Below are 27,288 nucleotides of genomic sequence, written 5' to 3'. Positions count from 1 at the left end.
ATTGGACATAAATAGGCGATACATTAGCCATACCTTGAAATTACTTCATAATATCTTAAATTGGATTTAATTGACAATCCATATTACAAAACTTGTAACTAAATTTTGGATTTCTAATGGTGCCCATACTACAAGTACCTGTGGTTAATATTTGTGCAAGTTTGATTTTTTCTTATTGGAATATAGGATAATTTTGGATATATGGATTTAATTTTCCTATAGAGACTTTTACATGACATGAATAGAACTGTCCCAGTTTATTAATTACATCAATTTAATTTTTTAGTTAGTCGATTAGTTCGACGATAGAATAGTATACATAAACTTATATTGTATTTTATAAAAATTCGATTAAGTCAACCTAGGTATGAAATATTGTGTTCTATTGAGCAAATAAATGTTTTTATTATTATTATATCAATTTAAAAAAAAGCATGTCGCTAATTTAATGCATAATATAATATAATAATATAATATAAACACAACTTTTAGTACTTTTTTCACAATCTGTAATAAAGAAAAACTGCATAACAAAAAATATTTTGAGTTGAAAACTGCAGATTGATAATAATTCTTGAAAAGTATAGTGTTCTTAAATCTCATAATGAAAGTAGATCGTTGACTTAATAGAAAAAATATTACGCTAATGTTTAAGGGCAAAAATATCGATAAGATATCAGGCGTTTCAGAATAGATAAGAAAGTGTTGATATATCGTTTGGATCCTCCTTTTGGATCCGGGATTCGAAGGATCTGAATAAAGGTTAAAAACCGATATCGAACGTTTTTTATATATATATATTATATTATTTTGCGTTTTACCATTTATTTTTTACCTAAACAAGCATCCAGAATGAACAGCAAGTCCGATGAATTACATTCCATCATTTGGTAGGGTGATGCTTGAAATTTTTGTAGTTGAATAACTACTGATAAAAAATTAGTTGTAATTTGAATTTCGGTCAGTTATGAGCTAATTTTCTTCCGATCGAAAAAAGTACAATTGGATGAATAATTGAAGTACCATATTTTTGAACTTACGATGAATATGAATCTCAGATATTTTGAGTTAAGGCAGTTTGAAGCATAATTATTGATAAATATATTAAAAATATTCAAGATCTCAGTGAAATCGCCATTAGAAGAGCAATAAATATTTACAAAGATGTTCTTCCTAAAAACTCTAAATATTTTTGATTAACCACCTTCACAAAATTTTTTCAGACATACGGAGCAGATTTTTTAAATGTCTTAAAGATTTTGTTAATCTTATACTAGTTTAAACTAACACACAAAAAATATATTTACAGACTCGGTAGTCGAGTAAGTTTCTTTACCACAAGGCTTGTCGTTCTTCACCATCATTCTCCAACATCCATCTATTCTTATATAGTTTTTATAAATTCTATTTTTGCACATTAATAATAACTAGAAAGTACTTGAAAACGATGATATGCGAGAAGCACTGAAATTTACGTAACTCATTGGGGTCAATTCATGTATATGTAGGAAAATTAGTATTAAGATAAATAACGGATGTACAAAAATTTCAAATGTTCTTAACAAAAGCAAATTTTGGCAGTAAAGGAAATATGTTTTTGTTCGAAACTACTCCTGAAGAAATTCTAAAGGTCGTAAAAAATTCAAAACCTAAGGAATCCAGAGATATTTATCGGTTAAATTCAAAAGTACTCAACTGCCTTGTAGGCGAAATCATTTTTCCATTGTGCGATATAATAAATGCTTGTTTCAATAAAGAAATATTTCCAAGTGATTTAAAATTAGCAAAGATAATACCAATTTACAAAAAAATAACATTGACATATGTAATAATATACTCCGACGAAGATATTTGAAACATTATTAAAAATTAGGATTATAAAGTACATATAAGCAAAAGATGTTATAAATCAACACCAGCATGGCATTTTACAAAATAAATCTACTGTAACAGCAATAATGAGTTTACTGGACAAAGTACCAGAAGTTTTTGAAGAAAAAGAAGAAGTAATATTGTCCTGTCTAGATCTGAGCAAAGCATTTGATTGTGCAAACCATTTAATTTTGCTGCAGAAGCTTGAGTATTATGGATTAAGGGGATATATGTCAAAAATTATTTCGTCCTATCTGACTCAGAGATATCAGATTGTATTCTGGAATGATTCCTTATCAGAACAGAAAAAGATAACCATGGGATCAATTCTAGGACCTCTTTTGTTTATTTTATTCACAAATGGCATGGCTTTAAATATTGAATCCCATTCATGCTGCGTATATGCAGACAACACAACATTAATCAACAAGGGTCTTCAGCTTGTCAAGTAATGATATGTAGTATTCTTCTGTAATGGTTTTTCCTTTTTGAAGATAATTAATTAAGATAACTCCATGACTATTCCACAAAATAGTGTCGCCATAACATTCTCAGCCGAAAAAACAGTTTTTGCTTTTTTTGGTGCTGGTTCCCTCTTTGCAGTCCACTGTTTTGACTGTACTTTTGTTTCGGGCGTATAATGGTGTATCCAAGTTTCTCCTACGGTAATTAATCGGCATCAAAACTCGCATTTATTACGCCTAAACTGCGTTGAAATATTGGACATTTTCATTACCTATCTCTTTCATTTTAATTCGGCGATCGTTTAATACTATTTGGTGAACTTTAGCAATGTTATCGTCAGTAGTTGCAGTTTTTGGACGCCCCGTACGTAGATCGTCTCCCAAGCTCTTACGGTCACGTTTAAATTCAACTGCCCAAAATTTCAATGTGATAAATGATGGTGTAGAGTCCCCATCCACAGAGTCCGTGCGTAGGCGTATTGCCTTTCAAAAACAAAAATTTAATAACAGCTCGATATACAATATATTTTCCGTAAAAGTAACATATGTGAAATTGAAGGGGACTATTTTCACTGAAACGTCAAAATAATGTTTTTTTTTTTGAAAATTGAAAATTTTTAAAATGTCTCTATTATTGTAAACAAGTGCTCCGTTGTAAGCCACCCGGTGTCTCCTAGTCCAAAAAGGATCAATTGCGGTTACCTTGGCATTTAAACCACTTCGCCTAAGTCACTTTATGTCTCTAGGAAAGACATTTTGCAGTTTCCAATGCGTTTCTAAGGTAAGACTTAATAACGGTGATAACGATGATATCTGGGAGTACTACAGCTTGGGTGACTACCATCTCTTTCAGCATATCTTCTAGTTTGTTTGAATTTAGCTAGTTCGAGCAATGTAAATTTGAGTTTGTGCTATTTCGATTAATGCAATAAATTTAGTCACTTCAGATATTTAAATTATTCATTTTGATACTAGAGAAAAACGGTCGTAAAATTAAATTTATAAACCTAACTGTCGTTTTACCAAACTGGTGACGCTCGTGAATACGTATTTACCTTTTTTTGTGCGTAGTAAAAATTCCAATCTATTTTTTTGGTATTTTCTTTTGATAGCGAGACCACTTGTACAAACTTGAATCATTTACTTTCATTCTTATTTCGAGTCAATTTGAGTTAGATATATACTTTTGTCTGGAATTATACAATCAAATTTAACTTTCACCATAGTTTTAATGAGTTTCGTTTTACCACAATAAAAGGCAATAAAATGTTTTTTCCGTTCTGCCTCTTGTACTTGAAACTTGAAACAGGTTTTCAACGGTATAACTTCCTGAATCTGGAAAATTTCTCTCAAAACTTTAACCTAATTTTAATCGAAATTTACTTTAGTAACGGTATAAAATATTAACGGAATGTTTTGAATGGATTGAAGATATGACTAACTACCATATTATTATTAAAGACGGGATAAACTGGAGTAAAAGTATAAAAATTATAAGTACAAGGTCTTAAAAAGACAGAATTTGTTAAAAAAAGTATATAATACGCAAATAATTAATATATATATATATATATATATATTCTTATGCATTCTATTGTTCTTAGACACTTGTCAGTTATTTTCAGTGCCTAAAAAAAATTATAATTGAATTTCTGTTTTCCATGTCCATGTCCATGTCTACGCTGTGTATGTTTCGAAGCATTATATGCATTTTTTGGAAATATAAATGTTAGCTTAGGCAGCAAGTTCATAATCGCGTGTGCGAAATAACTAGTAAAACAATTACAAACTTTAATAAGAAAACAGTTCCATACCGTACGCTGTTGGTGATAAAGTTGTTGTTGAAAATATTCAGTTGTCAAATGGAGAGAAGTTGAAAAAAGGATTGGCAGCCGAGGTAGAACTATAATAGCAGTGCATGAACAGTTACGAACCTGGCTAGATACGGAAATTCTATAATGTGAACAGATAATATTTAATAAGATTTTTAAAGTCCCTGCGTGTCAGGCTATGTATAAAGGTCCCTGCGTCTCTGGCTATGTATAAAGGTCCCTGCGTCTCAGGCTATGTGTAAAGGTCTCTGCGTCTCAGGCTATGTGTAAAGGTCTCTGCGAGTTAAGCTATGTGTAAAGGTTCCTGCTTAGTAGGCTATGATTAAGGTCCCTGCTTGACAGGCTATGTTTGTGGTCCCTACTTTGCTGAGGCTATGGGGTAAAATCTGAAGGATTTGTTTACATTTGATTATCGAAAGTATAAAAGAAGAAAGAACCAAGCAGTTAAGTTTTAGTTATCGATGGTTAATATACCTTTGTTGTAATAAAGCGTATTTATGTGAATGTGTTTTAATCAAACTAATCCGACAGATTAACAGTGGCTAATCTATCATAAATTTTACAAGAAATGGAATATTGTTTATTTTTATGACTATTAAGTATGTAAATGAATTTAATATTCTAACCGTCTAGAGCTAAAAATATTCAAATAATATTTCTAGCCAAATAATATATACTGAAAATATTTTTAAACCGGAATATAGGAAATTCAAATTATACATTGGTAATTAATGCAATTAAAATTGTAGATATTTTTGATACTGATTTGATAATTATATCTCAAATTTTAAATATCAAACTACAAATTTACATCTTGTTAAAATTAATGACCGTCGAGTTACCACAAAAAAAATATTTATTATAGTATTTACCCAGTATCTGAAAGCACCCATAAAATATATTGACTTGGGTCCACCTAGTGTAAAATGAATTGTTTAAATCATGAGTAAATTTAGAAATAGTATTAACTTACTGTGACAATACTTGCATTCAAAACTTTTATACATAATCTTCTTCATGTGCCAGTTGTTTCATTCACATTAAAGTATATTTTATATATATTTTATAAATGTTGCAAATTTATCTAAAGAGATCAAATAGCAGGAATAAAAAACGTAATATCTCAAAAAAGCAAAGGTAAAATCCGGTCTCTAATTATAGTAATTTTTAAAATTTTTCTGTAATAAAGAATTGATTTTAAGTTTGTGATTCATTTTTGTAAGATAAAACTTTAAACTAAAATAATTGGCAACATAATTCAATTTAATTATAAAATGACGAACTAAGTATAACTCGAAATGAACAATCCCTAAATATTATAATGTACTGAAACTTAATAAAGACGCCATTAATTCACTTAGAGGGTTCTCAAATCTCAAATACTGTATGTTAATAACAGTATACGCCTTAAACTTAATATTCCACATATTGTTGTATAAAATTCTATGATAATCTGTCTTTTTTGTTTGATTAAAACATTAAATTCACAAGAATACGCTTTATTACAACAAACGACAACTAAAGATTAACTGGATTGGTTCTTTGTTAAAAACTTCCCCGTTTATACTTTCGATTATCCGATCGATTATTATACAAATCCTTTAGATAGATGAGCACGTCGCATCGGTTCATCGGTGGAGATATATATACATATATATATATATATATATATATATATATATATATATATACGGTCGGCGTCAGATCTGCAGTTGCACCTTGAAGGCTATATTCGCTTGCGGCGAGTGTGTGAGAGTGGAGGGGATAGTAGTAAAAACTGTGCGAGTGTTCAATTGCGACACAGTAAATAAATGTTTTTAGATGTGTTATTGCGACAGATTCGCATCATTAATATTTGACAAATTAAGAATATTGCTTGTTCACGTTATATATTTTGAATCGAATAATAATGTATACAACTTTTTTATAGTTACAGTTCTTATTGCTTAATTCGTATAATAATTGTTGTTCTAATTCTAATATATTTATTCTAAAACGTATTTTACTCAATTATCATATAATATGTTGGTAATTAAGAATTATACTCATCATACGAAAGTTTTTACCATATCGTATTCGTATTAAAAGTTAAATGTATAATTAAAGTAAACAAATAAATTCAAAAATAAGAATGTATTTAACAAAACTAAATATTAGTATTAAAAATGTCTATTTGAACAAAATATATTATGAATAAATTAATGTAATAAATAACTCAAATATCTACTATTGTTTAAAAGTTTAAACACCGCCTAAAAATTCATGTTATAAATATTAATTTAAATCGCAAGGTAATGATTAGGGAAGTAATTGAAATCCATAAACACGGAAACAACTTCAACAGAAAAGAAGCATTGAAGCTGGGTAAAATATGGGCACTAGTGCTCAAAAACACCAAAATCGCTAAGCAAATAAGTACGGCCAAGGAACATAACGAAATTTCTAGAACATCAATTCTCTAAGTTGTCACTTAGTTGTCAATCAGATCTCAAAGTGACATGAACCAAATCAGACCTTTGAAGATGCTAACCATTCCAACAAACGTCGACCAATACACCCAAACAACTATAGATATGAAAATAGTAGTTATTAGTGTTAATTAGAATTTTAAATTTAATAAAATAACAAGGTTTTAAGTTTATTTTTCCGAACAGGATACATTAATCTTTCACGAATTTTAAAAAGATATTAATCAAAAATTTCATGATAATAAATCATCATTGTATTTTAAAATGTGTAAATATATTAAAAATATTTATAATTTTGAGAGATTGATGACCAATTAACATGTTTAACTGTTAGACAATTAGACAAAATGAACACATTTATAATGGATTTTAAAACAAGAGAGAAATTTTAATATTGGAAGTAAAAAAGTATCGAGTAAACAAGTAGTATAATCCTGAACTACATGTAGTGGCACACTTCCTCCGCTACATAATAAGTTCACTAAGAAATAAAATAAAATTAATAATTCACGCTTTTCCCCAACGTTTTCACAATTTTTCTTACAGATACATTGAGCTGACGACATATTTCTGTATTATTGATCCCTTGTTCGTGTAAAAATATAATTCGCATTCGCGTTTCATCAGAAATATTGCGAGGCATCTTTTCCTTTCGGCAGTGCAACGTCGACTAATTGTTTTTAATCAGTTATCAAAAACACGCGGAGTGAGCGGGGAGTATGTGGTGGGGGCCGGCCGACAATGCACCGCAAGCGATTTTGAATTCGAGGTGTAACTGCAGATCTGACGTTGACTGTATATCTTTATATACCGTATGAAAAATGCTCTTCGTGTCTGGATATTGTAAGAGATGGATGCACGACAAAGAGAGAAAAGTTTTGCCCGGTAGTAAGAATCCCTACTCTCAGAGACAATGCGCCGTGCTGGTGCGCGCCGGCGCACAATGTAAATTAATCTTTGCGAATGCATTTAGTAACTCTCCGTATGCGTAGGGATGTAGTTCGAGTTCTTCGGATGCTCCATTTAAATTCCGTAACTTTGTATAATTTTCAATCTGTAAAATGAAATATTTTTTGAGGGTATATCAAAAACAAAAATAAGTATTCTAAAAATAAACTACTTTTTTCAAAATAAAAATGTATCCCAAAAATTAAATAAAATATACTAAAAACAACGTCTGCGGAGACGAACCGCATGCTAAACGCAGCAAAACCAAATGATCCCCTCCAGTCAGTTCGGCCCACCCACATAATTGCATGTATATCTTTCCTTTTTGTTTACAAAGGGGTATTGATGTTCCGTCTCAATATGCGAGTGGACACGCTCATCATTTTTGATACGGTATATAAAATTCTCGTGTCACAGTTTTCGTTCCCATACTCCTCCGAAACGGCTTGACCGATTCTCATGAAATTTTGTGAGCGTATTGAGTAGGTCTGAGAATCGGCTAACATCTATTTTTCAACCCCCTAAATGTTAGGGGTAGTCCACCCCTAAATTTTTTTTTTATTTTTTAGATAAAATTTTTAGTTTCTATTTTTTTATGATACAACATACAAAAATACATACAATCCTAAATTTTCACCCTTCTACGATCAACCATTATCAGGATTTCTTCGACGATATATTGGGCATCCGTCGACATTTGTGACCGTATCATTGGTAAAATCTTTAGGGAAAATTTTAGTACATTTTCCATTTGCCATGCAAGGCGATGAACTATTAAGAGTACCACATGGACCATGAATCATATTTGTTGTAACAATAATAATAATAATAACAAAACAACGTTTGCCGGGTCAGCTAGTATATATATATATATATATATATATATATATATATATATATATATATATATATATATATATGTTGTGTTATAAATAAATAATCTTGTTAGAAATTATGGCACAGACGTCATTATTGTATTGTATGATCATTAAAAATAACGACTATAATCTCTCGCTTTTAATTAAAAGCATTACACAACTTAAGACGTTTTTAATGAAATTGTAGAACTAACTTTCTAAACGAATAATTAACTTTCTCTGCAGCTTTAATAAATATGCTTATTCGAATACTCCGACTCAGTTAACTGTATCAAATCAATTTAAAAATAATTACTACTTTTTAATGAATAATACATAACACAAGTGATCAACGATGATTTCAATGTGATACAAATTAAACATGTCGGGGGATCAAAATCTCATTACTCACCAACAGTTCTGGCTCTTTAGTGATGCCGTGTCAAGCAATCGGCCTGCCTTGTCATGATACTGAATTAGAATACTGGCCCCTAGTAGCACGGTGGGTAAACCCCATCCGAACAACGAATATCTGCAATACAATAAATGAAATATTAATATTGTTATATGTATGTAACAATAATAAAGATTAAATAATCGGTAATGAGTATTCAAAGATTATTAAATATGTTATTAATATTATTAGCATTTAATTAAAACCACTGATATATTCAACGAAACAAACATTACGTTAATATAATTTATATTTTATAATAAAGTTTACGGTTATGCTAGTTTATTATGTTAATGTGACTGTACATACATTGAAAATTCAATGTCCATAAGTTTAAACACGCATCTCCATTTGTCTTGGGATTTGGCAAATGAACGTTATATATTGCTCCACCAGGAATATCCTCCAATGTCGTAACCATATTTAACGTTTAGATAATCTCAGAAGACACCGTCTTAAAATTAGAATATTGTGGTATACTTATTTACTTACTTGAACTCCATCTTTTATTAAAATTTCTTATAAACAACCGCCAGCAAGTATGATATGTAGATTGTTTAAATTTAATTTGCCCCAACTTTTTCTTTAGAAATACTAAACCATAATATACTGTAATGCTAAATCCTTGTTCATATTAAAAATAATTGAAAAAGAGGCGACACATTTATAAAACTTTATTTGGTGAAAAGAACTCCCAATAGTGCACAGTAAGCAAAACCAGTAGACATATAGAATTTCAAATCTGATGAAAGGCAAATGCCAGTAGATTCGAAAATACGTTGACGCACTTAGTATCCTTTTCCGATATGGTAGGTTAAATAGAAATGAATATACCTATGCTTATGTAGTCGGAGTAGGTATTTCCGTACCAATTTCTCTGAAAGCTAACAAAAAGTATCAGGGGAAATATTGGAGAATATTATATTTTCTCTATACGTAATATCCGTATATAACTAAATATTATATGTGGTTTAAAAGAAGTGGTTCTTTTATAAAATACATTATTATAAAATTTGTTTTTACCTATCGCAAAAGAACTGAATAATCATGGTAAAAAGAAGAGTAAATAAAACATTTACTGTAATTAAAGCCAATAAAAAAGTCAGTTATACATATGCAAATGAAAGAAAGAAATATAGACTTTTTTGAGTAAACATGGCTTATTTAGTGTGGGCGTTGACTGAAGTTTTATTGACCGTGTGTCATGTTCTGTCTGATATTGTGATTATATACTAGTATATAAGTGATTAAACATATCTTGAAATAAATATCTTGTCGATAAATAGTATCACATACATATTTTTATACAGTGTGATACAGTTAACTAGAAAATGAATAAAATATTTTTTAAAAACTACGAGGGCTAAATATACCCGACCTAATACATATATTTTTTAATTACTTTGGAAGAAAGCATTAGTAAAAAGGATGCAGTGTTTGCTAACAATGGATCAAACACAGCGACGTGACGATATTTCAATCTTCGCATCAAAAAGCGGGTGAAACAATGAACTAAAAGAGGAGAACCGACTTAAAAGAAGGCGGAAACAGTTTCATATGCAAGAATGGTGATGGCGTCAGTTTTTCGAGATGAGCATGGGTTAATTTTTATTGATTATTTTCAAAAATGGAAACCATTAATTATTATGCGAAATTATTGCAACGTTTAGGTAATGATGATGATAGAACAGTCTCAATTGGCGAAAAGAATTGTTTTTGCAGAAATACAATACAACCATTATTAAAGTGACAAAACCTAATTAATCAAAATTTGAATTTGTAGTTTAAGTGTGATTTTGATTTCCAGAAAGTAAACGTTTTTCGTTATAAACAGAGTATCAAATCCATGTAAAGGACTAAGTAGAGAAAAAATAATTTATTTCCAATTTTTTTCTTTATTAAGTTCGGCATTTTTCGCTCTTCTATAAAAAAGAATTAAAATCAATAATTAATAATTATTCAGTATAATATTCAATTCAATGTGAATGTAAAAAAAAAAAAAAATAACGTTTAAATAATAATTTAATATTTCACATAATACATAATATAATAGTTTTATTTATTTCTCATTTATTATTATACATTAATAAAAAATTTTGGATTTTGTTTAATTACATCAACTTATAAAATTTAATTGTGAAATTCTGTGGGGAATCACATTAATGCCAAGATAAAAAATTAATAAATGTTTAGCTTAACTTACCTAAGAAAATGCCTTGTTATATTGTTATCCGTTATTGGAACTAGGTGGAGTCCAGTTCTAAATTGGGAATACATATGATGCGTCATTATTAACATCCAACAGAAAGTGCACAACCGCACATACTGCAATGAAAATGCCAGAGATATGCATAATTCGGAGTCCTGAAACAAAAAAATATATTGTTTAATTAAATAAAATATAATAGAATGGCAGGTGACTAGTGAAGGAATGAAGACGATGAAGACAGAAGACGATTACTATTACTAGGTACAATTATGTAGGGGTTAGTTCATACCCATCCACCCACGTAAATTATAATAAATAAGTTTTATTAATGTTTGTTGTATATTTTTAAACCGAATATGTGTTAATTTCAGCAGCTCCCCATAACACAATAAATAAAGTCACAGGTGTGACATGTTGCGGAGGTTTTGATTCATAATTAGTCCATTTTCGGTACCCTCGTAGAATAGGGAACAGGTTGCAGACTATGTGCTTGATATTTGGTATGTTTTCTGTTCTCATATTAAGTCTATGCTTTCGTTCAGACGAAGAACGATGTTTTTTATGTGCTTGGGAACTATATGATGTGTAATGTGGACCTTACTTTTGCGTAGAACCCAACGAAAGGAATAAGTTGGTTACATTGTAAGTAATAGAAGGATAAGTAACAATTTTCATTTTCTTTTGGATTTATATTCCTCTGGTAAATATTATTTTAAAATGTTGAGATTAGAGTCATTAATTTCGAGGGAATTGAGTATAGCCAATTTAAATTCTTTCCAAACAAGTTCCAAGAGTATTTTTTAAAAGTTTCAACTCTGAGACTGTTAGATTAAATGGTCTTTTTTAGTTATTGATTGTTTTTTAAATTAAATTAGTTTTTTTGTTGGATGTATTTTTGGGAAAGGAATACATTCGGTGGAAAATTTGGTCACTTGTAAAGGGAAAATGCTCAAAATATTCCAAAATGACATTAAATTAATTATTAAAGAAATGGGTAAAAGAAGATGCTCGAACCTAAAAAGAAATAGGGTATCAGTGGAGGGATACTGGAAGTAGAAGTTGTATATAAAAATGACACGAGGTGCTCATGCTTAATGAAATCACTGGAAAGTGCCCGAGGTCGGTTTCGAAAGTGGTATTGGAACCCACATTGAAACAAACGGAATATCCAGCAACCTAGTCACAACAAATATCCAAAACTGTCGTTGGTGCCAAAATTGCTGACGCACCAGTCGCGAGGTGTCAATGGTTAATGCTTATGTACAAATTCCGTACTACTAGAAGTAGTATTCACAAATGAATTTATTCATTTGAGAAAACAAAGTTAGTTGCGTCATATCTTTATTTCAAATTTTCTCTTTTAGTTTTATCTAAACTTCATTAAGCTGTTTTTAAAAACAAATTGTACATAAATAATATTAATCAATACACACCATAAAATGTTTCTAATTAAATACCCTAATATTGATTGAATAGATGAATGAGATGTAAGCGGTGAAACTAATTAATTGTCATTATCTTATGACAGTAGTATCCCAGTTTTCAAATCAACTGACACTTTCAATTAATTAGAGATGATATCGGTACGCATGTTAATTTAATTCAATCGGTTTATTGAGCAAATTTTAATCTATGTTGGAAAGTCACCTCACTGATTTTGTCACTGGCAGAGAAATGTTTTTGAACACGACAAATTAATTAACTAACCCAGAGAGTAGGTTTTAACATATATTATTAAGTATGTAGACTTAGAACGGCCATAGCTGTTAAATGATTGATTTCATTTCATAATTTAAACTAAACTAAATATTTTAAATTATTATTTATATTCAATATGAAAAATTTCAATAGTCACTTTCGACTTATGTACTAAGGCTTTAACGATATTCTATTTTAACAGCGAATAAATGACATTAAAAAATTTTTAATATTTTATTTTCATGCGTAAATTTTACTACGCACAACTTTATCGTGGTCTGCATAGATGATTCCAATTATATCATACACCATAGTAGCAACAGGAATATTAAACATATGACATGAATACGCATTAAGCGTATTGCATATTACATGGCTTCCATCGTGTAGGTTTATTCGAAGCTGCCGCCTCCTCCATTAATTCCGCAAACATTCGTCCTTACCAACGGCACAGTGACTGACATGTGTAAACATGAGAAATTTATTACAGTGCCATAAAAGATTGTGACCAACATAATATGCGAGTACTATTTACATAATCTGTATTTAGACTTACTAAACGTGTGTCTATACACACTTTTAATCATACAATTTCATTAAAAAATGTCTTTTTAATACTAATTGTTGTGAAGAATTTAAGATTAAATAAAATGATGAAAAATGAGGTATTAAAAATAGAATATGTCAAGTAAAAATTGCCTGTAATAATTAGATGAATACGTTGTAGTATGAAACGTTCTGGGGTTTAAGAGACAATACGGAATATTTAATTAAAATAAGAGCAAAAAATCCCTCACAAAATGCCAACAACACTCCTGAAACTTTTGCAATTCTTTGCATCAAAGATGTTCTACTATGGCTCTCGAAAGAACTCGGATATGAATTATTTATTTTAAACTTTTAAACCAAGTAAGAAGTGCTTTATTACTTTTCAAGTGTTTTTATTGTTTCATTTTAAGCGGTTCTAGGTAGAATAACTTAATTTAATTACCAGACTTTCTGAATTTTGAAGAGATTTAATAAAAAGCAAGTCCATATTCTACTTTGTATTAATCATACATAAACCACATATATTTATTTATAGATTATATCAGCAAAACATAAAAATAACTATAAAAGTTGTCGTAGGTATTCATAATTTATATTATATCATGAAAGTTTAAAATGAACAACTAGCTATATTTCAAAGAAACTTGTTAATTCTTATTTGGATCTGCCTTCCTGTAATATTTTCATAGATTCAGTTAACAAACTTCAAGATTACAGGCGGGATTTGAGAAGTTTTCCTTATTTTACCGGGACCTCAACAGTTAATTGAATGTTTAAGTAAGTGAAATAAATCTTTTATTTTAAAATGTCTTCAAGATTCGGAAAACTTAAAAGGCAAAACAATTATAATAAATGCATTTATTTATAATATTTTTGAAGTTAGGTTGTCGTAAATTAGGCTGTTAAGGATATCAGGTTAAATATCAAAAACACTTTTGAGATTAAATAATACCGAATGTTCGTTTCATCACTTGGTTAATTTTTGTATCTTTATTACATAATTTTTAAGGGAAGAATGTAATTTAATTTAGATTCTAAAATTTATTATATCTAAAAATTCTTCAGAACACCTTTACTTAATTCTAAATTTAAGTGGTAGTTTACTCCAAATAAATAAATATATTTTCTGCATATTACTTTTCTTGTGTTGAAATTTATTTAGTATTGGTGAGAGTTGTAATAAAATATGTGTATATAGTTTGAGATTTTACAAATCACTTTTTTAAGCTATTATTACAAAGTTCTCAAATACACGTAAGTTCAACAATGATGCACAAATATAATTCTTCCCTCCTTCGAAGCTCCGGAGGGTTATGATGATGAAAAGTGTGGATGTTGAATGAATTGACTCACCTCCAAACCTGTCTTTAATTATATTTAAATGATCAGTTTTGATTATCTCCAATAACAGTTTTTGTGGATCGAGAATACCCGGATATTTTTGTTGCTGTTTTCCTCTAACGTTTATGAGAACTGGAATATGTTGCGTTTGTTGGAAATGGTTTCATGGAGGTGAATGATTTACTTCTCATCAGGACGTGAATGAAACCACACATCATCTTTATTTGATCATTCGATTTAATTATTAGAGAAAATTTGGATTCGGAATGATTGTAAAATATTTAATTTTTATCGGTTCTGGATATTCTTTGTATTTCGTTTAAGAAATTAGATGTTTATGATACTTTGATTGTACCAATTGGACTATTTCAGTTAAAATATCTAAAATTGTATTGTACATCAAAATTAATTGCTGAATTGTAAAAATCTTTTCTTCGAAATGTTCTTTGTTACTTGTCACTTTGAATGTTTTTATTCGCAATTTGAATAAGATTTTCATTGAATGAATACTGGTTTAAAATTTGATATTCAAGTTTGGAATCATCGATTTCTAACCGCTTTTAAATTTCTGTTAACCCGGAATCCATATTGACCGTAATAAATTTTATGGCATTGTATAGCCGTTAAAAAAACCTTCTTTTTCTACGGCTAATATTATTTGGATAAACATTATTTAATTTTTCGTTTACTATTTTAAATAAAAATGTATTATATTGTTATAATTTTGAAATTCTGGAAACTGTGTTTTGTATTTGTTTATAACGTGTTTAAAATTATTATAATTCCCGTTATGTTGTTTGATCTCTGAATTACTAGAACATAGTAGCGAACAAATGTGTGATTTTTGCAGTTTCGTTTTCCTAGATCAGAGATGCCACAGTGTCATAAAAATTCTTTTTTAAATAGGTAACGTGCCACTACAAAAATTCATTCGAAATGTTAATGTGGTGAAACTATACGTAAGTATAATTAAATAAACAACAAAATTTTAATTTTTAATTTTATTAAAATGTATAATTTGACGGTTCTAGTTAACATACTAATGTAGGTATTCAGTACTACAAATTTATATTATAAATTATAAATTAAGTGTAGATTAATAATTTTTTTATCAAAAAAGAAAACTTATAAAAAAAATAATTTTATTTTTGTGCTTACCATCCAAATTTTCAAGAGTGCCACTTGTGGCACGCGTGCCATTGGTTCGCCATCCCTATCCTAGATACATCGGTGGTAGACTAGAGTTGTACATGATATTTTTAGTGATATTGACAATCCGATCTCGAGCACAGATTTTTGGTATTTGTTGTTTCAATAAATAATAAAATTTGATAAACTCATGTTTTCTAAGGATGTGAGGAAGAAATAAAAGGAATATGAATTCTATTAGTAAATCGTTTTTAAATTCACCGACGTTATCAGTAATGTATTGTGTGGGAATGTCGTGGTGTCCAAAATAAGTTAAGATATTATTAGCAGTTGCTGTTCTTTATCATGATAAAAGTGAATAGGCTTGGGCGTACTTAAAAAATGAAACTACGATTGACAGAAACTTTTGCTTTTCTAATATTAAGCTATCAGTAAGAAATATTTTCAGTGGTCTAGTGGTTGTGTAATATTGTATTTTAAATTCAAAATATCTATCGTATTCCGAAAGTCAACAATTATTACATTCATTAATAAAATTTTGAATTTCGGATTGCATAAAAAGGTTGAAATTTTTCTACGTTTGTAAGTTTATCAGACAATTTTGTCAGTAAAGAGTTTTATCGCCAATTTTGGATTTATAAAAGATTGTGTACTTGGATTGAATATACGATTATTCTGACTTTCTGACTCATTGGTTCAATTCTTGATTGTTGGTTCCCGAGGCGGTTTCTAATTGTACTCAATCTCTTCAATGTCGAATTTACTAGAATCGTCATTGTTTTCGATTTGGGCTGATAATTCCAATTGTTCAGTGTTATCTTCATACTTATGAAGATACAAACTTTTGTACAGTTTGATCGAATTACTATTTGGATGTAGATTTTTAAATTTTTTAAAATTTATTTAAAAAATATTTACTATACTAAAACTCATTGGGCTTGTTGCAATTTTAGAATTGCATTGCGGTTTACAAAACTGAGAATTAAGTGATGTTCTGAAATTTGTTGACTTAGAACTTGAGTTTGTGAATTTTGCAAGCTTATAAAATTTTGTGATTTTTCAGTTTTTTCAGTAAGTAGCTGTGCTACACTTCACACAGAAAATTCAAGCTTTGTGCTTCCTCTTAGTTGTAACGGAAACCTCAGAGATGAAGAAATTAATCAATAAACATAATAATAAACTGAGTTCTATTTACAAACCCCACAGATATGAAGGCAGTCTGCAAAAAGCCTCCAGTTTCTAGACTCCAGAGTACTATTTAATATTTAATAAAGAAAAGGACGAGCAAATGAATGAAGTTTAATTTTACACAATTTGTAACAAGAAGATATATTACAGTTGATGACTGTAGTTAAGATATTCGATGTTTATGATGTGATATTTTATGTTCTTTGTGAAACCCAAAAATACATATGTAGTGACATTGCAACGTTAAATATCCCTCTCATATAAATTATATTTCCTATGTCTAGCACACATTAATTGACAAAAAAAACGTTTCTCACTCACAGTAAATTCATTATATACATTGCAATTTTACTTTTGTGGAATTCAATTTTTTATTAGTAGTAATAAAAGTAAATATTTTAGATATTAAATTATTGTTTGATAAGAAAAACATTAATTTTCAGAGAAAGGTTCAATAATAATATTATTTTTTCGTGTCAATACCAAGGTTGTAGGGGGTAGAACGTCTACAAGGTAAACTTGATAACTAAAACTAAATTGGTACAACCTTTGATAAGTCGAATTTCTCTTTCTAATGTTACCTGTTCTGTGCCTGAACAGGATTCCCCGGCTACAATTCTAATACCAATTATCGATTAATTAGAAAAATTAGAATAATGCAGGATACTCTTACAATTTACTTTACGATTTTTACATGATTATTACATCCTGTATTCTAAATTGAAGTACATTTTACTGAGGGTTTTTCCAATTAAATGTCTTTAAGATTACCCCTACAATAGTAATGCTTAGATTTCGCTACTAGAATTTTTATGTATGAAAATGTTGACAAAACTGTTCTGGAATGGTTTTTTCCAGGTAAAAATGGAAATAAAAATCCTTTCGTCAAACACAAATATTGTCTGGTTCGTATTTCTTGTTTTTCTTACATCATGACAAAATCATTTAACTTTTTGTTAACTCACTAGTCTTAGAAACACTTTACGAAAAGAAATCAATCATTTTACTTTTGGCTTCAAAGAATTCTTTGTCCTGATATTCAGAAATTATTAAATATTTATTCATTCATTCCATTGTACCTTACTTCTGATAAATTTTTAATATCGTACGATGCACAGCTTTCTATACAAGTTTAAAGATAAAAGTGGTGTTTCTGGATGGATACATAGTAAAGAAAATCAATTTTGGGTATAGAAAATAAAGTTTTTATTAAAATATCATTATATACGAGTAATTGTTTAGTTTAATTTATATCTAGTAGTATTCAAGATAAGACTTTTTCATTTACGTTTCTGTTTACTTTATTTTAATATATTATTTTTGTTTTTGAATTGAATGATTAAACGAGTTATGAGAAATATTTATCTTTTCATAAGATAAGTGAATAATATAATATAATTATAATTAATATAATTGACCGTAGGATTGAATTCCGTTGTTAGCAAAATATATATTGATTTTACCAGAAATAACAACTTCACTTCCAAATAACATAACAATTTCATAAAACACGTTAACTGTTTCACAATGTATCATTTTGCTATGGAATTTTCCATTTATTTCTCATGGATTTGATGTATTTCGTTTTGCACATAACCTGCTGCATACCAACACAAACTGTCCAAGATTGTAATACCCACAAGAAGAATGGCCTCGAGACGAGGAGTCCACTAATTCTTGTTCTTGTTTCAATAATCTACCTGCTTCATCTGAACAAAGTCCTGCGTGTGTAATTAAAGTCTGTGCTCATATAAAGGACAATAGAAAATAGTCCTTCAGAAAATCTAATTTTAACGAAAGGACGATTGATAGAACAATAACAGATGATGTTACAATTCACTTTGTAAATTCACAAAGTTCCTAGAGGCGTCTATATCAACTTCACTTATAAGGTAGCGTTGGTGGTTGAAATTTATCTATAATAGTTTAGTACAGGGGTGGCCAAGCTCTATTAAGGAAATTTTAAATGTTTCGCGAGGCGCAGTATTTAAAAAGTATGCAAAAAAGGTATTAAAAAAATTTGTTTACAGAAATTATATTTATTGAAATATAATATAGCCGTAGGTTGGCCACCTCTGGTATAGTATAAAACTTGTCCATTTTATTTGGCTTTAATTAATTGAATCTTAAATATTGACAGTTTTGTGAGTTCATTTTCGATGCTTTAATAATACACTCAAATTTTCAATATTTTTTGCTAATACGTTTGTTCGACATGCAATGCTAACCATTTCTTATGCGTTATCCGTTTGGAATATGTCTACTCAAGACTGGTGATTCTACCTTCTACCTAAACACTTTCTGGGAATTCGTATGATAATTAGCCATTAAAGCATGAGGTTTACATATGAAATATTCGATAAACTCGATAAGTTCTATGCATATGCGATAAAGAGGTAAACGAACACTCTGGCGTCACGTAATGAGACTACTTCTTCTCAAGTGATATTCAATAAAGGATCTCTATTATAAGAGATAAGATCATTTTGATTACGCATTTAAATGTACTTTGTATACCTTTATAATCAGATAAAGAATATGGACTTGAAACACCATTCCAGGAGTCGTGATCTAGATGCGATAAGTAACGACTTACGCAAAATGATTAGATGAAACTATGACAAATGTCACACAGTGGTTTAGTTGAACTAAATGCCTCGAAAAAGGGAAATCATTCGAGTACAAGAAAGCAACAATTGATATTAAGTCATTTTCAAAATTGTCAATATAAAGTTAAACATCATACAAAATAAGTATTTCATTTTTTAGGGAAATATTCTATGAATATATAATTAACGTGTTTATTTTGCTAATAAAAAAAAAATAATTAGATTAAATTTATATCTCTAAATACACAACTATATGCATGAAATTAACTTATAATAATGTAAAATGTAGATTGTACGTTGCAAAAATAACAATATAATGAACAAATAACACAAGTGGTTGATTTGGCAAAATATTTTACAAATAAATTAATGGATCAATTTCGGTTAATAAAATAAAATAATTAAATTAAATTTGTATTTGTATATACACATTTTAACTTGAAGAAAAATATGTAGTAGATAAAGTGATAAAGTGTATAAAGGGATATGTTTCAAACAATTTTGTTCTTTGACTGTATAATTTCTATAGAATATATAGAATGTGCAAATACAGTTAAATTGAAAAATGGAAAAATATTGTGTAATATGTTTCATCATGAAAATTGAAGGAAAAAGAGAACGTAAAATAGGACGAAAAGGAAGTCATTGAAAGAGACTAGTACCACATATTATAGTTTAAGTTATTGCTACAAAATAAAAAAAGATCTCGTTTGTAGATTATATATCTAATAGATTAAAATTTCAACACAATTGTTGTAATAATACAAATTTTAAAGATATTTATTTTTAAAAATAGGATTTACACTCATTGCTATAGATAATCCAACAGATTTTAAATTTCTTTATAGGAAAAGAGATAAATCTCAAATAATATGTCCATTTAATTTTATCTCTTTAAAATATTGTATATACAGTTTTATCTCATTAAATTTAAAATTTTCTATACTTCTTCGCTCTTCATATCATATTAAAAATCTAGAATAAAGAAAAAAAGTTAATAAAACTGAAACCAATAATAAATTTTTAACAAATTATTTTAAAAAGAAAAATTAATAAAATTGGGCTTGAGACGAGACCAAATGAACATAAATCATTTGTTCAATCAATAAGGGAATGACTCAAAAACATTCGGTATCTAGATGTAGAAGTTTTGTCTTTATAACTGCAAAGAAAAGTGTTTTAGGAAAAGTTTGTGAATTTTATCTGTCCACCGTTTAACAATTCGTGAATAAATTACAGACCTTTGCAATTCGAGCGACAAGTAGTGATTATGTAAATTGTTTCAAAACTTTATTTATTGTTTTAGTTAATGCTGGTTCATTAAAATTAAACGAATCGCTGAATATATTTTTCAACTGTTTCCACAAAGTTTACTAATAAATCCCCAGGCATATATATTTAATTTAAACAAAGTAACTCAGTTTTTCATCAAAAAACAGGAGTTTGTGTACTTTTATTACAATAATAATAATAATAATGTTTTTCTTTACTTGTTAATTTGCATCTTAAAAACGCATGTTTAATGAAAACAATAACTTAAATTAAACTAAAATGTTGTTTATTATGCAAACAATAAGTAGGATGTACGAACAACCCACTCGAATTCAATTCATTAAATAAACTTTCATAAAAAACCAGCGATAAGCAAAGTTTATTGTTTTAAAACCATTTCAAAAAGTTTTGATAACTCCCTTTATTTACCTGACATTTGCCGACTATTGATACATAATAATAATAATAATAATTTATTTATGTAATAATAATATTATATTGTATGTGTCTGAATATACATTACATTTAATATTAGTACAGTATTTTATTGTTTATTCTTCATTTGAATACGGTATAAAAATGATATGGCTGAATTTATTACATCAATGTCCTGAATTTAATATATAATATTTCTTTAAATCAGAAAGATGATTTCACATAATGTACAACGAGAAAAAATTTAATAATATAGAAAAACACACATTTTCAGAAAACTCCTTCAAATTTCGTTTTTATTCTGTTAACAGTTTTTGAGATGTTATCTAAAAAGAATCTCGTTGAACACGAATAATATATTCATTTTTTGAGTAAGAATTCGAAAAATTTGTTTCATCATAACATTTTCTTTTTAACCATCCTTAATCCCCTAGGAGTAAAATGTAATAATATAAAAAAGATTATTAGAATTATTTGTTAAAAAAAAATATGACGAAAATAATTTTCTTGTCAAGAATGTTTCGTTATTAAATTATTATTCTTCTATCAAAAAGCCAAATAAATATCACATATACAGCAGTGGGGGGATCAATAAATAAGGAATAACCGTAAGTGGGAAAATGACTAATCCAAAAAAGGGTACCTACTTATTGACTACCTGTAACTTCTCCTTAGAGCTTGAAAATGACTAGAGATTCAGTCGAAACGCCATAGAAAACAATTCTGAAGACGGAATGGAAATCCTAACCAAAAACACTGGTCAATTACAATGTATGTATTTTTTATTTTTAAACTAACCATAAACAGAGTTATGATATAAATTGGAGAGTAATGCTATTAAAAAACGATGAAATAATATTTATTTTAATTTCTCTAACAATTTTAATACCAATGTATACTATAATTTTCGTCACATACTCAATTAGTCCAAAAGTTATATATATATATATATATATATATATATATATATATATATCGTAATGTTTAATAAAAGTACAGACTAAAAGTGTATCTCACCACGATAAAAGTGAAGGTCGTCTTGGTAGTTGATGGGAGTGCACAGGAAGAGGGGTGAATTTCTAAGGGGATCAAAGAGACCGAGAGATAAAAGTAAAGCACTGCTGGATGGGCCTATAAATTTGAGTATTTCTTATACGTGCTGGGAATGCCATCCTATTTAATAACACGCAGAACAACCCTAAACAACATAACAAGGGTTTTCCATCCCCGACTTTCGATGAGTCTACCAAAAATTCTCTTTTTCTAAATAAATTGGATGTCTTTAAGACTATGAATTAAATGTTAAAAATTTTCTGTACATTTTAGTAGAAATCATGGACGAAAAATTAATGACGGAGTCGGATTGACGTTCGCATGAAGCATTTCTGCGATAATTATATCAACTCCTTTTAATTCGAGCTAGTTAAATTATAACGGAGGCTAGATTTTTCATGCAAATCTCATTTCTTTAAAATCTGGAAATAAAATTTTCTGAGGATATTCAATTTGCTTCGACTAATATCTAATTGCTTAGCTGCCGCATTGCGTTATTAAATTTAAACCCTCTTTCAAGAATATTAAATACAGTTACATTTAAAATTAATAAATGGCATATATACTTCTTTAAAATTGAATAGACAACTGATTAATTAGTTTTTTAAAACAATTTAAAATTGGCTGTAAAAATTCGACATTTGACTAAATTTGAAAATTAAATATTTAAAAGATAAGACGGTCAGCATATTAAATGTATTTTATTTTTTGTATATATAATACACTCATTTCATTCTTAAATTATCTCTTGTTTAGCATTATAAAATACCTCAAGGATTTTCTTCTCAAGACTTTGTTGTCGCTATAATTGCAATTTTTGAATATGACAATCTGGATCAACAATAAGTAATCCAAATGTACGATGTCTCACATAGTGAAATAAATCTCTCTTGAAATCTTCCTTGGCAAACGATAATGCCAATATAGGATATGGTGGTGGATAACATAAAGACAGTTCCATTTTCTGATTATTTCTACTACATGGTATCAACGATTGCCTACATCTAGATTTCATGCAGACGTGGGAATCACTATAAATCTGCCTACCATCAGAAAAAAGTTGCTAGGCTGGTCTTAGAGCCAGAAGATGTTTTCGATACCTCTGTCAAACTGGGAGCATCGGGTTAGCCGCAGATGATGGACGAATGTACAGCAGCCGGATGGTATAATCGCTTGTTCACAAATGAGACTAGGCACATATACATATTACTTGCATACGTGTGTTTGGACATGGCATGAACATAATGAGATATCATAAGAATTGCTTGGCTGCAATTGTTGCTTCATACGGAATTGGTCATATTATCCAACCAAATATTATTCCATATATTCAAGAATTTGCACCAGATTTCGTTTCTACAATGCCGACCTTATTATGCGAGATTTATAATTTACATGCAGAATATTTTAGAAAAAAAGATATCTCGCTATAGTGTTATCCAAAATTTTATATTGATATCTCTTTTAGTTTTCTAAAAAACTTTCTGAAATGGATTTTTCTATTTTATTCTTAAGAAATTTTAAAAATAATGGTAAAATTGTTAAATCCCGTTATCTCGACTTTTTATAAAAAAAATTGCTGGACATTTTATAAAAAGTATAATTTTACAATATGTGTACTACACTACAAAAGGTATTAAATATTAAACTATACATCCTCTAAAGTTTTAATTTACGATACAAAACTGGCAATTCACATGCTTTCATATTGAAATGATTTTGTATTGGAACTAATTAACCTTAAATACGTCCAATTAAGTGAAGTGCAACTGTAATTAATTGTAAATAATGACATTTAATTCGAATAGGGTTTAATTAACATATGTGTTATCCACAAATATACCTCATAGGTAAATATTTGCGTTAAGAACGTTAATAAAACTAACAAAATTATTAAATTAATTTTAATTTAATTTTCGATAATTAAAGGGTAATATGGGTTGCCATTTTAACATTTTCTAGATTGTGTTATTCAATATCTTTACCTAATTTTCACGGCCTGCCTTCATTTTGTAATAAATTTTTATTTAAAATCACTGTTAAAAGTTAATAAGATAAGATATTTTCAATTTTATTGATAATTAATTACCTCTATACATATATTTCATAGCTATTGCTCAGTTGTTATCATATTTTGATTAAAAAATATAATTCAAAATAAATAAAATTTAAATTGATTTACTTTTACAAGTCTCATGTATGAGTTAAAATATGGTGTATAAAATACACAGCTATGTTCAGATACCCTCGAATATATCGTATAAATTTAAAAATGAAGGACGACTATATATAGTGAATTTAAATGAGAATATTTTTCATCATTTTATGCATTATTTATGTGACACAAGGTGTGTATATCGTAAATGTACCTACCATATTTAATAAAAATATAAAAGTAAAAAAATGTGAATTATATTTTATTACAAACGATTTTGATTTGATTGTATAAATAACAAATATTATAAATTAAATAAAAAGTAACCCAATTGTACTGTAGTTAAACTGTCTATAATCTATTTCAAAACACGACTTATGAAAATACTTATTCATATTATCTTTCTATGTATTGTCATATAAAGGCAAATTGTGAGCTTAAAATAAAAATATACGAAAATAGTAATCACATTTCTCTTGTCTTTGTACCTATGCGCGTGTTTAAATTATGTATCTAACATTATTTTTCTATTAAATAGATCTTTTTGAACCAGTCTAAACTAGGTTAATTGATGTGGATAAGTCCTTTATAAAAAATGTCAAAAGAATCACACAAAGCGTCGGTAATTTGGTAAACATATTTCCTGTAGCGTAAACATTTGTTTCAACGTTGCTGTCGGTCAAGTACAACCTTTCCAACAGCATAATGCTTTCAGTTCATAATGATTTTGGAATTAACATGTTACGATTTAGTTAATATACAATACATACATAGAGTGGCTTATTTGAAAGTGGGATCCTTTCGTAAAATTTTTATTCTTATTTTTTCAATTGTAAACTTATCATATTCATAATTTTGAGAAAAAATTAAAAGTTAAATTCTTCTTAGGAATTTATTTTTTTAATCAAGAAGGGCGGAAAATAAATAAACAATCAAATACAGTACAACTTAACTTAAAAAACTTATTAAAAAAAGAAATATTATATCCTATATTAATAATCCTATATTAATAAAAACGTTAAGACCTTCGTGACTTTTGTTTGAAAATATATATTTGTTCATGGTGTAGATCGAACGTAACGATAGTAAACATAAGGTTTGTATTGGAAGTTCTTATTGCTATTTTGCCATCTTTTCCATAAAGAACATATACATGGTGACACAGAAAAATCTACAATGCATATCACCACATGGTAGGGGACGAAAAAATAATAAAAAAGTTTCCATACAGACCTGATCGTTTTCAGATAGAATTGGAAAAATCATACTAAACCCATAATATTTATACTCTTTTTAAATCAGCAAGAAAAATTCTGGAACGGTTTCTGGAATATACCGGATACCACGTTCTTGTGGGAAGTAGTATCGGGTACCACAAAACGTTTAATGGGGACTAAGATTAAAGAACACAAACGAAACTGGAAATTAGGGCAATCAGTGGAGTCTGCTGTAGTTGAACATGCATTGTTAGTTGAAATTCATAACATAAAATTCCAAGAACCACAGCCGATTGCTTCAACTAGTGGATACCATATTAGAATGGTTAGGGAAGCAATTGAGATCCATAAACAAAGATATAATTTCAACAGAAAAGAAGTAACCCTAAAATTGGACAGAATGCAATTTCTCAAATATCAGTTGTCAATCAGATGTCCAAGAGTCACAAACCAGATCAGACCTCTGAAAATGCTAGCCACTCTTGCTAGCGAAATGTCAAGAAATAATTTAAATAAACGTCAACCAACAAAGCCGAACAAGTATAGATACTCAATACTATGCTAATTATACAATACTTATTCAAATTTTATTTGCTTCCAGTAATCCACCGTTCAATTTAATGCATTTATTATATTTCTTTTATTTATTCTTTTCAAAAAATTACCTAGTAGTTTTTGGCTTTGTGTCATAGAACGTGATATTTTATCTACAAGTGTATTTATATTTAGATACAGAACTGCAAGTTGTACAAGATTGTTTCAATAATCAATATTTTCTAAAAGAATTTTAGAGATTTGAAAAAATTATATTAAAGTTTTTTTTTAATTTAACTAAATACGAGGGTTAACATGAATACATTTTTTCATCCCTAAAAATTTATGTTTATTTTTAAAATTAATTGAATAAAGTAAATTAAAAGTTAAGGTGTATGTTTCTAAAAGGTAAATAATATATTATATTTTTTAACATTTACTCCATTGACTCTATCCATTTTTGCAGGCGGGAAGACAATTTGTATTAGTGCATATCTAAGTCAAGTTGGTTAATTCAAATGTGAATAGATTTTGTGATGGATTGAAATCCGTTGACACACTGAGTGTTTCTTTCAGATTTACGTGAGGGCACTTGTTTTTTCCAATGAATATTTCAATGCATACGTTAATACGATTATTACTGGCTACGTTCACATCATTCCATTATTGCTGCAGTCGTCTAATGCAGTTAGATTGGAGTTCAACCAGATTTTACAAAACAGTGAGAATTATTGATAATACAAAAAGCTTTATTTTTATTTCAACGTGGGTTATCGAATTCTAAAATAGAGATATTATTGAAATTTAGTCAATATAGTTAATAATTGTAATCATTACTAGTCTTAAAAAATGCAAGAATACTATTATTATTATTAATATTATTCTTAGGATACATCTTTAATTTTAGCTCTGTCCTCATGAGAAAATAATTTTATGGGACCATACTTTAAAAGGAGATATCAAACTCGATTTATCTCTTGCTTG

At 28.6% G+C, this 27,288-nt stretch overlaps 1 protein-coding gene across 1 annotated transcript in view; it reads right to left on the bottom strand.

The window, feature by feature from the left end:
• The window catches only part of LOC109596120 (adhesion G protein-coupled receptor E3-like), an 82,372-nt gene that overhangs the window by 3,871 nt on the left and 51,213 nt on the right, over window positions 1-27,288 (bottom strand). The window contains exons 3-4 of the mRNA XM_049966370.1: window positions 11,099-11,259; window positions 8,854-8,973 (exon numbers count right to left, since the gene is read on the bottom strand). Coding sequence (XP_049822327.1) covers window positions 8,854-8,973; window positions 11,099-11,259 — 281 coding nt within the window. The remainder of the gene's footprint in view (window positions 1-8,853; window positions 8,974-11,098; window positions 11,260-27,288) is intronic.

Source organism: Aethina tumida, chromosome 4 (assembly GCF_024364675.1).
Source record: "Aethina tumida isolate Nest 87 chromosome 4, icAetTumi1.1, whole genome shotgun sequence".
In the NCBI taxonomy this organism is placed as follows: Eukaryota; Metazoa; Arthropoda; class Insecta; order Coleoptera; family Nitidulidae; genus Aethina; species Aethina tumida.
Note: the sequence above shows the minus strand (reverse complement) of the source record. Positions and strands in the feature narration are given on the sequence as shown.